The 14,388-nt window shown below is 37.7% G+C and overlaps 1 protein-coding gene and 1 long non-coding RNA gene across 3 annotated transcripts; both read right to left on the bottom strand.

Annotated features, from left to right (window-relative positions):
- Window positions 1-119: 119 nt before the first annotated feature.
- On the bottom strand, window positions 120-1,580 carry LOC103412633 (uncharacterized). Of its 2 annotated transcripts, XR_525749.4 has the most exons (5): window positions 1,383-1,580; window positions 1,207-1,269; window positions 850-906; window positions 696-775; window positions 120-341 (listed from the first exon to the last, which is right to left on the bottom strand). It is a non-coding gene; the product is annotated as an uncharacterized lncRNA (long non-coding RNA). The 2 variants fall into 2 exon arrangements; XR_011572179.1 differs by lacking the exon at window positions 120-341 and having other exon boundaries at window positions 675-768.
- Window positions 1,581-9,002: 7,422 nt separating this feature from the next.
- LOC114827632 (glycine-rich protein 2-like) lies at window positions 9,003-10,107 on the bottom strand. The gene has a single exon (XM_029109740.2). It carries the CDS (start codon window positions 9,966-9,968, stop codon window positions 9,342-9,344), a length of 627 nt encoding a protein of 208 aa, XP_028965573.1. The 5' UTR covers window positions 9,969-10,107; the 3' UTR covers window positions 9,003-9,341.
- Between the last annotated feature and the right edge of the window lie 4,281 nt (window positions 10,108-14,388).

Here is a 14,388-nt window from a genome sequence, read left to right as displayed (position 1 = left end):
TTTTTTAATTTGCAACTTTTAATCTGTACCAATTATCTTTTTAGTTTTAACTAGTAAATTTTACCCGTACGTTGTTGCGGGCGCGAAAATATAACTATAGACTATTTTTAACATATAAATAACCAAAGACTAAGATAAGCATGTAGAAAATGGAGCAAATATTTTTACAAAGTTGTCTAAGTTTATATAACTTATAGGAAAGACATTGTCAAATGCCTTGTCATTGATATACAAAAATGGCTAGTCTAGTATTCCTCATTGACAGTCATCCCAGTGCTTCATTTGTATAATTACTTGAACATGGAATATCCCATAAGAGCACATTTTCCTTTAAGTGTTCACTGCAAATAAAACAATTTGGATCATCCGGAGGAAAAAAAAAATTGTTACAACTGAAACAAAATGTTAATACAGTTGTAATTAATTAGTAGTAATACTTTTACATGAATGAATCGGACAGACGATGGCAAACTACGATATCAATAAATGAAAAAAAATTCAACAGCCATCATTCATTTATATATAGGAATAATAAAATCCATTTGCATTAGCTCTGGATCAAGTTCAACTCAAGGCTACAAAAATTTTAAACCCAAGATTCAGATAGCATTATTCAACCCCAAAAACCAAATAGTACATTTAACCGACTTAACACGATTGAAGGCATAAATCAAATCTAGGAAATTATACTCAACCTGCAATGCAGAAACGAACACTGTAGCTTATATACATTCTCAATGTCCTCAGCAAGTCCTCTATCCAATGGCTCTGCAATCTACAAAAGGTTTTTAGAAGATTATAATTTAAAAACCGAATCACATAAATTTCTTAAATTAGGTTGCTTCTTACCATAGTTATTTTATTCTTCTTATTGGATGTTTCAGCAAAGCATTTGATTGACAAAGGCTACATTATTTCACAAAATGAAACAACATGATCAACCAACAAACAAAAGCATATCCATCAAGAAAAGAAGAAAATAAAATTTTACTTTAAAAAGAAAAAACGTGAAGATCACGAAGATTGTTGGAGACCGATTCCAAAAACAAATACAAACCCAGTAAAATTCAGCTCAAATTCGTGCAATATAATATAAGCCAAACAACCCCAATTTTCTCAGGAAACCAAGAAAACCCAAGAAAAAAAAAACGAAAATGTGAATTCCAAGATCTAACAAAAAGCACAGTGCAAAGATAAATTATATACCTGGCCCAGAAAGGGTTTGCAAACTCCCACAACAAAACCCTAAAGTTGGAAGATAAACGTTTCCTGCAACCAAAAACAAAATCAGACAAAAGATCCACACGAAAAATAGGAAAAAAATAAAGGAAACACTTAGCAGGAATCGAATTTTACAACAATCAATTAAAAAAATTTCTTACCAACCAAGCACAGAATAACGGCACACAGCAACCAATGCACCCAAACCGTTGCGATTCCTCCGCGGAAAACAGCTGGAAAAAACAGACCAACCACCATTCTAAACGATCGGATCGCGATGAAAACAGCGAGTCACACACAGAGAAACGCAAAGAGAGACGGAAAAACAGAGAGAAGAAAAGAAAAGGAAATGAAAAAGTGGAAGATGCTGGAAGTGGAAGTAAAGATGTAATGCTCTTCCAGTATCTTTCCTACAAAACGCAACGTGGCCAAAGCTCAACCAAACACCAAAAAGCACCTTTCAAACGGGAGCAACAGCTGCAAACAAAAATGAAAGAGGGGTAAAACCGGATGGGCACTGTTAATGAACAGTACACATCCCCTGAGCTTTAGTATATATAGAATAGAATATCATTTTTTATCCTTTTTGTGCCACAATCCTGTGGTTGGGTTGAACATCTGATATTTTTTAATCAGTTTTTCGTCCTACAACCGATTTTTTTATCATTTGTTTATCTTTTTCTGTACCACATATCATGTGTGTGGGTTTAAAAAACCAAGAACAGGTTAAAAGAAAAAAAAACTAATGAAAATACCTTGAAAACTTTGAGTTTTAATGATAAGGACAAAATAAAGGTAAAGTGAATATTATCAAGTTTGACTTTTTAATGTAAAAATGTGGTTTTTTTGTTAAAGTGAACAGTACCGTGAGTTTTTTTGTTAAAACTTTCAAAAAAAAAGAAGAAAGGCTTCACAGTCACGGATGGTGGACACGTGGTGTAGAAGAGCACCAAACCGGCCTCACCATTTTTAATCATTTTCTTTCCCTGCATCTAATTTTTTTTATAAATTTTTATAGTTTGTCGTGCCACACAACATGTGGCCGGATTTAATTCACATTTTTTAATATATTTTTTGCCTGCCATCAGTTGCTTTAAACACAATGACAGAAGAATGGCCTAGAAGGGCAAACACGTATTTTCGATGTAGCAAAGTTGGAAAAATTGGCCAACAACAAAGGAATTTGAGGGTGTTTTCGGCTGTTCACTGCTGGTGAACAGTGATTTTTCACCGGGTTTTAGTATATAGATAATGTGTGCCATATATTTAATTCATTTTTGTGCCCATATTTTTAAACTTTTATTTGTACCCTTAATTTTCAAAATATTTTATTTGTCCTAATAATTTTAAATTTTGGTATGCATCCTAAATCAGGTCGGAGGTGCATTTTGTGGTTCACATTTTTCATTTTCGACATTGAGATTGGTATTGATTTTTTTTTTTTTAAACAAAAATGGGATTGGAACATTCTTTTGACAAAGAAAACGTGTATAGGTTAGTAAAGTCGTGTTTAAAGTGTCGCATATCTGGGAATCCGAAAAAAATAATTTATTAGACTTTTAGGTTCGCCATCTCTTTTTACGGAAGTATAGAAAACATAAGAAAACCCAGCCCAGTCATATTAGGGCTTCACTATCAAACCCGTCTATCAATATCAACTGCTCTATTAAACCGGGTCCGCATTGAAATTGACAACTTATTTAACTTGTCGTTTCATGTCGGCTCTAAAGCACACGTCAACCTTAATCCAGCCAAAACACACCACTAATCTATCTTATTTAGTGTCCGTTTCTTATTTAATTATCCTCGACATACTCCCAAATTTCTGAACTATATAAATTAAACCCATCACTAACACCACAAACTTCCGAGTTCACTTGCAGAGCTTATAAAACCAAAAAAACCCGAAACTCTGATTTATTATTCAAGGTAATAATTCCTGCTTCTCGGATTTGGATTCCTTCTAGATCTTAGGATCCTAAGGATCAAATCGGAGTCGTTCATTACACATCCTACGGCCATAAATCATTTGAATTTTTAATCATATCTACATGACATAATGATTTTTAGTCGCATGATATGTTGTGAGTGGCTACGATAACTTGATCCTTAGGATCCTCACAATAAGGATCCGGAGGAGATCCAAATCCTACCCTCAAGTGCTTGAAGCTTCAATTGTCCTTTGATTTACCCGATCACCAAATAAAGATTTTGCCATTTCCAATTCTCCGTTCATTTACTCAATTATCCGACACTAAAAGGGACTTGTTTTATACATTGCCTCTCCTTTCATTTCTTCAAATTCTAAACACTAAGGGAAGATCGCAGAGGAAGGCGAGAGTTTAAAAACTCTAAAACCTGGTATTTTGTGTTCTCAAGAATATTTTATTTCAGACTTCAGTTTTCGAGAATCCATGCCAAACAAGAATTTCCACTAATGCGGAGGAACGAATATATAAAAATAATCATAACACATAATTTTTGGACTTGTTATTTGTAGGTTGAATGAAAGAAATGGATGCTACGTGCTAACTTCGAATGTGAATTAATCTAACACATTTGGTAATTGGAAGCAAGTTTATCCCCTTCATTCCGCACGAAAAATTGGTACGATTGGACGAAGAACTTGCCAATAGGAGGGCTCACGATACGATGGTATTTGCAATACCTAGGATCGTTAACGCAATTCATCTCTTCGGGGCGTTTGCCCTCAGGTAGCTCGATCACGTTTTTCTCCAACAGGTCATCTAGTATTGCGACCACGTTAGTCCGGAAAAGGGTATGTCTTTTGCTCCAACTCCTTTAAGGTGTTTTTGTACCTATCTTAGGTGCGAGAAGGCTCAACTCTTTTTATCTCTTTCGCTTTGTTCATGGAGGAGATCTTGATGGGGGTAGTGTTGATGGCAAAAGCTTCCTTGGTGGGCTTCTTCCCAATCTTGTCTACCTTCAGAGCGAACACCTTGTCCTTCTTGAATTCGGTGATTGGCTCAATTTTCCCATGGTTGGCGATACTCAGCTCCATGTTGTGGGAACGAGTCGCCAGTTCCTCAAATGTCCTTAACTTTATGCCTTGGAGGATATAGTGTAGCCCTCAGTGCATGCCTTGAACACGCATCTCAATGGCGGAGGTTTCAGAAAGCCGATCCTTGCAATCCAGACTTAATAAACGCCATCTGTTGATTTAATTGATAACCGGTTCATCCTTCCATTGCTTCGTACTCGTCGGCTCCATTATGCTTATGGTGCGGCGAATGTTGTAGAAATGGTTGAGGAATTCCCTTTCAAGCTGGTCCCAACTGTTAATGGATTCGGGCTCGAGGTCGGTATACCAGTCAAAGGTATTACCTTTCAGCGAGCGCACGAATTGCTTGACGAGGTAGTCTCCCTACTAGGGGTGGGCAATTGGAACCGAAAACCGAAACCGAAACATGAATTGAATCAAACTGCACCAAACGGTTTGGTTTTGCGGTTTTGAAACGGTTTTGGTTTCAAAACCGAACCGCGACACACAAAATGGTTTGGTTTCGGTTTTGGGTTTTCAAAACCGCACCGAAACTGAAACCGCACCATATAATAAATAAATGTTATATAACTTATATTTTAAACTTTTCAACTAGGTTATAACTTATAGGTTTGGTTTTGCCGTGGGTTTGCACTTCGACTCCACTGCTTTTGCTTGCATCTCTACTTCTGCCTTTGTGACTGTTAGTTTGCGACCTCAACTCTGCAAATTTTGGTGCAGTTTTGTGCAGTTTTTGGTGCAGTTTTGCTGCTGTTTTTTATGCAGTTTTGCTGCATTTTTTGGGTGCAGTTTTGTGCAGTTTTGGTGCTGTTTTGGTGCTGTTTTTTTATGCAGTTTTGCTGCATTATTTTTTGGTGCAGTTTTGTGCAGTTTTTGGTGCAGTTTTGCTGCTGTTTTTTATGCAATTTTACTGCATAAATAGGTGTATATTTTAAATTATACATTTTTTTTCTCAAAAACCAAACCGAAATCGTTTGAAACCACACCGCACTGAACCGAACGGTGTGGTTTCATTTCGGTTTTGGCTTCAAAACCGCACCGCAAAATGTTTTGGTTTCGGTTGTGGTTTCACTCGAAACCGCACCAAACCGCACTGCCCACCCCTACTCCCTACGTCCTAGTATTGTTGCAAGTTTCAATGATATGGGCAATATGTTGTTTAGGATTGCCTTTTCCATCCAATTGCATGAACTTTAGCGGCTGATAACCCCTTTGGCATCCTCAAGGCGTCAATCTTCTTAGAGTAGGGCTTTGAGTATAGCACGGAGTCATGCGAGCTTCATTCGTATTATGCCTTGATGGAGCTAGTGATCATCTGCTGTCGCTGCTGGAATGAGAGAGATCCCATGAGCTCCGTTACTTAGTCAAGCTTCTCCTCCGTTTTCTCCACCATAAGCTTTTCCTTTTCCTAGGTTTCCTCCTTTGGTGGATCAACCTTCGAGTCAGCTTTGTCATCGTGCTGCGCCTCTAGGCGGTTGATGAGTGTGGCAATTTGCAAGTCATTCTCCTATACGGTCCTTGTTAGCCTTGCAATTGCTTCAAGTTTTAAGCTTGAAAACAACGCGTGGATGATCTTCACCTCAAGGGTGCGGCAAATGTGGTGTTTGATGCGGGATTTCGTTGTTTCAAGGGTCTTGGCGACTTGATCTTGAAACGAACGCTGCTACAAGTTTATAAGCTTGCAAGAAAGTCTTGAAGGAATCAGCACGAGCGCTTGTTGATTCTTCAAGGAAGTGCTTTGACTTTGGTCGAGACAAAGCTTCGGCTTTGGTTGAATGCTCTTCGGAGAGAGCTTTAGCAGCGTATTAGTCTTCAAAGGTTTGGCAGAGGTTCTTCTGTGTAAAGATTTTTCAACCCTTATGCTTGTGGGAGGACCTTTTATTTATAAGCTTCTCAAGGCTTGCCCTTGGGTGGAATTAGCTTTATTTGTATCTTGATTCGCCCATGGGATAATTAAGGCATATTTTGTGTCTTAATTTCAGCCACCTTTACTCCCTTGGCCGAAATTTAGAGGCTTTATTGCCTATTTTGTGAACAATCTTCAATTCTTGCTTGTTTTGTGAAGATGCCTTGGCTTTCTTTCCTATTTTAGGATCACTTTAGACCTTTTTGCCAAATTTAAGGGAGTTTTCTCCCTTGAACCGAGCTTTGGGAATGTTTTATACTTCCCTTGCTTGATTTATGCCACTTGTCATTAATGACTTGTCCATTTGTGATGAGTCATATGCCACGTGGAGCTTTGTGATGCATCATTTGTATGCGACGAAATTTGCATGTCTACAGTTGCAAAGCAAGGTGTAATACTAATCTTATTTTTATAAGTGAGGGTAGGCCTAGGACTACTCTAGTCTTAGTACACCTCCGCCAGTGTACGCTGCTTGTCATAGCAGCCCTCAAACATGATGGTCGGGATGATTTTTCGCTGTTTGGAAATATATTACACAATAACAAAACAATGATTAAATCGTTGCCCCAGTGGAAGATTGAATTCTGTGAACGGGAGATGAATAAAGTTGCCTGCAGGTTAGCACGAATGACTCTTAATTGCGTAAATCCTATTCTTTGGTTTGAATAATCTCCTTATGTAATTTTGGGCATTCTCTTTGAGGATAGTAACTCTTAATTTAATTGATGTGAGACACTCTTTTTCCCTTTGACCGGGTTAAAATCCTCAACAAGGTTTTTATCAAGACCCTTTGCATGCACCCTATCCTCATCCATTTGTATGTATTTCTCCCATTAATGAATATCGTACTTATTTCTTAAAAAAAAATCAATAATAGTAGATTTACATGTCAACATATTTAAATTTTTTAATAATTTTCAAAACATTGCATTTGTTATATTTATATATATGGCTAAATTCGATATCATATATTTCTATTTATAATTTGCAACTTTTAATCCGTACCAATTATTTTTTTTAGTTTTAATGTGTGCCATATATTTAATTCCTTTTTGTGCTCATATTTTTAAACTTTTATTTGTACCCTTAATTTTAAAAATATTTTATTTGTCCTAATAATTTTAAATTTTGATATGCAACCTAAATCACGTCGGGGGTGCATTTTGTGGTTAACAATTTTCATTTTCGACATTGAGATTGGTAAGGATATATATATATATATATATATACACATATATATATATATATATATATTTTTTTTTTTTTAACAAAAATGAGATTGGTACATTCTTTTGACATAGAAAACGTGTATGGATGGGTACATTTTTTTGACATTGAGAACTATATATACAGGTGAAATTAATTTTTTTTTAATCCCACAAATTGTGGGTATTAAGTAATATTCTACATTTTTAATAGGAAAAAAAATCTCATAAAATGGGAAGTAATAAAATTTAAAATTTGTAACTCTCATGATAAGTTAATACAAAAATACATTACATTAATATTAATATGTTGAGGGGTAGAAGTCAAAGAACTGTGATAAAAAATTGAAAATCAATAAGATTTTAGTTAAAGAACCTCGAGTCAAGTTTTCTTTTCTTGAAAAGTTGAAGCTCCCAGACCCTCCAAACAAATGATATTTAATAGATTACGAAAAAAATGCCTCCATGGTGTCCACACGAATTCAAAATAAATTCAAAACTGAAAATGATATAAAAACCTTTTAAATTACAAAAATACATGCCACGATGTCGACACTAATTGATATAATGGTGATTTGGTGAATCCTCTTGACTCAAATAGCTGGGATGAAAAGACACCTTAATCTCTATATATATATATAGTGTCCCTGCTCTCTACAACATCTCGATTGGTGCCTTGTAACCCTTGGAAGTCATGCCTGTCTTGTTCTTCTTCTTATGCAGGTAAGTGAAACTTTAGGTATTTATTTACATGTATGATGTGATCCTAAATCCATGTTGTTGCTCTTTGGTTATGTCTTACGAGTGGGTGCCTTATAACCTTCTTCTTCTCCAACATATTTACATAAACTCATCAAACTCTGAAATTTCTACACTAAAATAACGAAATTGATAGAGCGAAAAAAACTGTAAATTTGAATATTTAAAGTGTCGCGTAGGTTGGTAAAGTCGTGTTTAAAGTGTCGCATATCTGGGAATCCGACGGAAATACTTTATTAGACCTTTAGGTTCGCCATCTCTTTTTACGGATGTATAGAAAACATAAGAAAACCCAGCCCAGTCATATTAGGGCTTCACTATCATTATCAACTGCTCTGTTAAACCGGGTCCGCATTGAAATTGACAACTTATTTAACTTGTGGTTTCATGTCGGCTCTAAAGCACACGTCAACCTTAATCTATCTTATTTAGTGTCTGTTTCTCCACCGAATCCAATCCTTAGACGGCAATCGATATCTAATCCAGCCTTAGCCGCAAATCAAGGATTTTGTGGTTTGTGTTAATTTCTGCCAAATTTAATTCGGATTAGTGGGAGATTAACAACATCACCTCCTCCTCGGCGTGAGTTGGTTCAGAAAAGAGGGTCTCCAAAACCAATTAAATGTGAAACGCATTGAACAGATGCCTTCCAATCACCTACCTCAAACCATACGACCCAACCAACCACAACATTATGACACAACTGCGTCGAGGGAGGCCCACAATCCCTAAATGGTACGTTTTCTGTAAATGGCCATCCTTTCCCGGGTGCATTATTGTCCTTTCCCAAACATATTAGGTCGACTGAAATTTCCCAAATCAGATAAACCCTAAGATTCATGGCAATTGGCAAAGATAAACAAATCAACATTATCCCAAAACAAGCCGATAACATTAAGGAGGAGCAGAGTATATTAATGTGTATGAATCAACATCCAACCACTAGCCACAGATCCACATTTTCTGCCAGAATTAACACCAAATCCTCACTAAAAACACTTGACCCAACAGACAGAAAAAGAAGACGAAAAATTACTACACCAAAAGGAATCATCATCCACTTCATGTTGAATTCCAAAGATTGAAATCAAAGGAGATGACCCATAGAACCGAATACTTCCAAACACTCGAAACGAGTTTTTCATTCTTAGAAACCACGACTCAATTAAGCAAAAACCAAACAGACCACCACCACAAGCACAGAGACGGTGAAATGGAAACTACGGGTTTAACCCCTGTTCGGGCACTCCCTTGCGAAATGGCCCGACTCACCACACTGATAACAGCCTCCGGAAGCACCTCCGCCTCCTCCACCGCCGCGTCCGCCACCGCCATAGCCGCCTCCACCGCCGCCGTAGCCTCCACCTCCCTGAGAGCAGTCCCTAGCCATGTGTCCGGATTCGCCACACTTGAAGCACGCACCACCGCCACCTCCTCCACCTCCGTAGCCCCCGCCACCACCTCCGTAGCCACCGCCGCCCGATCCGTAGCTTCCACCTCCGTACCCACCGCTTCCACGGCCACCTCTACCCCCACCGCTACGTCCACCAGAACCACCGTTAAAGCCGTAGCCTCCGCCACCGCCTCCGCGGCCTCGGCCACCACCCCCGCCACCACGGCTACCCTGTACGGGACCCTCCTCTGGGCCAGTCACGTCGACAGCCTTGGTTCGGCCACCGGCATCCTCCTCGATGGTGTACTCGACCGTCTCGCCGTCTCCGAGAGTGCGGAAACCTTCGGATCGGATGGAGGACTGGTGTACAAACAGATCCTCGCCACCGTCGTTGGGGGTTATGAAGCCGAACCCCTTCTGGTCATTGAACCACTTGACGGTGCCGCTCAGTCTCTCACTCATCTTTCTCTCTCAATCGCAAATCTCAAAACCCTAACCCTAGAAATTCCCCTCTCTCACAACCACTGTCGGTCTTTTGGCCTCAGGGTTTGACAGCTACTTATACATCCAATTCGAGTGAAAGGGTCCGACTGCCACGTGGCGACCTAGAGAACCCCAGCGACGGCTCCCTTATGCCCTCACTCCATCCTACGGCTGGGATATTTCTTATTTGTACGGATTTATGTGGGCCGCTGGATTGGGCCTTGGAATGGATACGATGAAATACGAGCAGTCCATTCACAGTGTCATTTTCGTCTTTTCAGTACTACACAAAATATCTTCCCTCTTCTTTCCTCCACGTACTTGTTGTTATTTACCTTTAAGCCCAAGGTGGAGGGGCACTTTCGGGAATGTGGGACAATGGTGCTTGGTTTCAAGCAAAAATATCTAATAATTAAGTTTGTTTGTTGAGAAATATGGCAGTGAAATTACGTTTGGGCTCCCGGGTTCGCATGAAAAAACGAGCTTTTCCTTTGCTGGTGAGGGGACTGCTGCGGTCAAACGGTCAAATTGACGGTCAAAGCACCTGCAGGTAGAGTCTTATCTGCTGCGTCATGTGAGCCTGCGCAACTCTCTTGTCTTTGGACTTGGATTGTCTACCCTCACATTTCGGTGCCCTCCTCGTGCCCTCCTGTTTATGTGATCACGGTTAAACCACGTCAACATTTTATATTACTATTTCTTTTTGTTTTATTATTTTTATAAAAAAACAATATAAAATGTTGACGTGGCTTAATCATGACCACACAAAACAGGAGAGCACGGAGAGGGCACCGAAATGGGAGGGCAGACAATCCAAGTCCCTTGTCTTTCCAACGAATAGGGTTCGTACCTGCGAGATTAAATGGATGCTATCAATGAATATCAATGAATGAGGATCTTCTCCGAATCTTTTTAAAAGGATTCTAAACATCTTTAAATTGTGTTTGTTTACCATATATCATACCGTTAAAATTTATTTTTTATATTTTATTTTAAATTAAAAAGAACTTTAACGAAAAGTTTCTGGTACTATTCACTTTAACGAAAAATCAAATTTTTACATTAAAAAGTCAATATTGATACTATTCACTTTACCCTTTATTTTGTCATTATCGTTAAAACTCAAAGTTTTCAAATCTTTTTCATTAGTTTTTCTTAAATTAAATATGAATAGTATCTGGCGAAAATTGATCGCACAATATATGATAAACGGACACTATTTGAGAATCTCCAAAATTCTCACGAGAATCCTGAGCTATCAATTTTCTCTAAGTGTGTACAACTTATATATTTTGATTAGGGCCGGTCCATAGATTTTTTAGGTCCTGAGTGACGCTAAAAAATATGCCATCATTTCATATAAAAAAATTATTTGTTTTTATACGTAAGACATCGATAAAATTATATTTAGAAAAGCACTTCAAACTTAATAATTTAGAAACACTAAAAGACTAATTTATTTTGTACCGAGAGAAAGAAACCAAAAAACTTTAGGCTTACAAGTAGATAGATTATGAGTTTTGTCTTCCATATGAACTTTTAAAGTGTTTTTGCATAAATCATGAGGTTTTTTTCTTATTTACTAACCTCGTCAATATAAGACTAAAAAAATAATGACATTTTTGAGTCTTTAAGGATATGTATAAGTAATGAATCGGCTCCAAATTAAATCTTTTGATGACGCGTTATATGATTTGCAAATTTAGTCTACGCATTATCCTTTGTTGAAGATTAGACTTGAATTAGAATGAACGTTTAAAAATAGTAACCCACATAGTTACTAGCTAGTAATTAAGAATAAATTAACAACCAAACAAAAATTCGTAAAAATTGAAGAAAAAAAAACATGCACATAGCATTTCGAACTTAGGACCTCTCGTTAATTTTAGATACAAAAACCATTGCTTCTAATTAAACTTTTGATCATTTAGCCAAATTTTATCAATTTATACTGTTATGAAAAGAAATTTGTAAAAATTGGAATTTAAATAAGCACATATGGTGTTTTGAACCCAAAACCTCCTCGTTAATTTCAAACAACAAAATCAACGATTCTAGTTAAATTTATTTATCATTAAACCAAATTTTATAAATTTATACTTGTGACGACCCGTCCTTATTTTTCACTGTAATTTCTTTTCTATTGGTGTGAGTTGATGATTTTACCCTTTTTGGACAAAAGTAGAATCTGATGTGGATGTGGCTTTTGGTTTTCAGTTTCATTTTCCTAGTTTCGTACTAAATTAGTACTCGTCGCTACGAGCGCGTGAGTGCGTGTTAGACTCGAATAAGATCTATAAAGAAAAAGTTACGCTTCGTTAAAGTATGTTAATCATAGGTAATTTTGTACACGCGGGTAGAAATTTACAGTGTCAAAAAACACTGTTAAAGAGGCTGATTTTGTACATTTAAAATTGTACAAAATCCCTAAAAGTGGATCCGGTCCCCTCACACTTAACCAATCAAATTATTCAATTTGATTTTTCCACTAATCCCTCACCACCATTCCTTTTCCCTTACTTTTCTCCTTCACTAATCAGTTGATTTCCCTCATTTAAAAGCAACCAATCAGATCATCACCAACAAACCCATCACCCAATCGAAGAACACTCTTTCTCTCTCGCACATTCTCTTTGCAACTCTTTTTAACAACATCCAAACCCCCTACAAATGTGACTTGTAACCTACACCTTTGAACTTCCCTTAACCCAATGATCACAACCGTGTAACCAGATCTCGATTTGGTTGAGGTTTGACTCACAAACTCGGTGAGTTCTGGATCGATGTTTTCAGGCTGAGTCGAGGAGTTTTGAAGGTCGGGGAAGCTTTCTTACAACTCCCTAAGGTTTTAAGTGAAGGTTTGGTGATGAATCAACCTTGAAGCACAAGATTAAGAGAAGTCCCAGTTTTAGCCGTACATTTCGAGGCTTTTTCAGGCCACCTCCGTCCACTTTTTGGACTTCAAAAAGGTATAACGCGATTCTACTCTTCATAAGCTTTATTTCCATATAATGTTTGTGAAAAATGGTTGAGAAATAAAGAAGATATGAAGGTTTGAAATTTTAACCAGAAACCGGTGAAAATTTCCAGATTCCGGTGAGTTCAGACCGTGGCGATCGGTGAGGACCATCGGAGAAGACGACGGAATATTCCGTTAACTCTGATGGAATATTCTAACGGCATCAGGTAACATCGTTAACTTCTATTACCTTTTAACGAAATATTCCTAACAGCCGTTAGGTCTCTATCAGCTCTACCTGCGCGTGTGGCCGTGCCATAGCCGGCACATCCGGTGTCCAAAAATTATTCTAAAAATTTGTGTAGGTCCGTGACGTCGAGTAGATCAATTTCATATATTCAAACCTTATGTTTGAGCAATCTACAAAGGTTTTATTTAAGTTTTAGTTTGTGTTATTAAACTAAGTTAATTAGTAATTTCACATGTAGGGGAAACGTATCTTGAGGACGTACGGGGTCAAGCAAGGCTCGGAGGTTTTGTTTGAACTGCGTATCTGTGAGTGGGCAGTTGTTTTTATACCTATACATAATTATAGTTTCCATAAATGCATATTTACTTCACTTTTACGCTTATATTGCAAAGTATTGTTATTGTTATATTAATTGTGATAAATGCTGCTATATGGTTGGGATATTACTATCATGACATTCATACATATCTGTACATGTTCATCTTGCTGCACCGATGTTAGTACTCGCGCTAGGGCCAGGGCCAGTCCTTCATGTGTATGTTCACATCGCACCGTTTACTCGCCTTGGATCCAAGTTAAGTGCCAGTCCTGTCGTACAGTTTGCATTAGGCAATTGCGGCTCGTATGTGACGTGCTTCTGCACTAGCCTTCACGTGATCGTAGTACTAGAGCGTATTGATTACACCTAGTCCTGTTCGTGTCAGAAATTATCTGTACGAACTCGTGTGTCAGTTTAGAGGGATGAGGACTTAGTTATACTTGATTATCACATGATTATATTACTGCGGCATTTGATATATCATAACTTGCATATTCCTGGTTATATTGCTGTTGTACTTTTGTTTACATACTTACGTAGTATGTTTTACGGAAACTATACTTGTTTATAGCGACGGGTTACTATGTTAAAAATAAAGGTTTTTCTTATAAATGTTGTTTTATTGACCCACTCAACTTTGTTTTTCGCCCCTCCAGGTTTAGTAGTTGTGCTTACATATAAACGAGGATTCTGGCAAATCTCAGGAGATGGTTACCTTCAGTGGTATAACCTTCATCCTATTTACTATATTGTCTTATGCTTTGACATCACGTGTGAAATGGGTTCAATCCCGCTCACCCGCACGCTCTTTCGATTAGGCACTTTTAAGTTTAAATTTATTCACATTCTTCTTCCACTCCTTCTAGGTGTC

The sequence above is a fragment of the Malus domestica genome, chromosome 10, assembly GCF_042453785.1.
Source record: "Malus domestica chromosome 10, GDT2T_hap1".
Classification (NCBI taxonomy): Eukaryota; Viridiplantae; Streptophyta; class Magnoliopsida; order Rosales; family Rosaceae; genus Malus; species Malus domestica.
This window is presented reverse-complemented; position numbering and strand designations above follow the sequence as displayed.

Bases quoted from the DNA above. Each gene is read 5' to 3' on its own strand.
- LOC114827632 (XM_029109740.2), bottom strand. From the start codon at position 9,968: ATGAGTGAGAGACTGAGCGGCACCGTCAAGTGGTTCAATGACCAGAAG.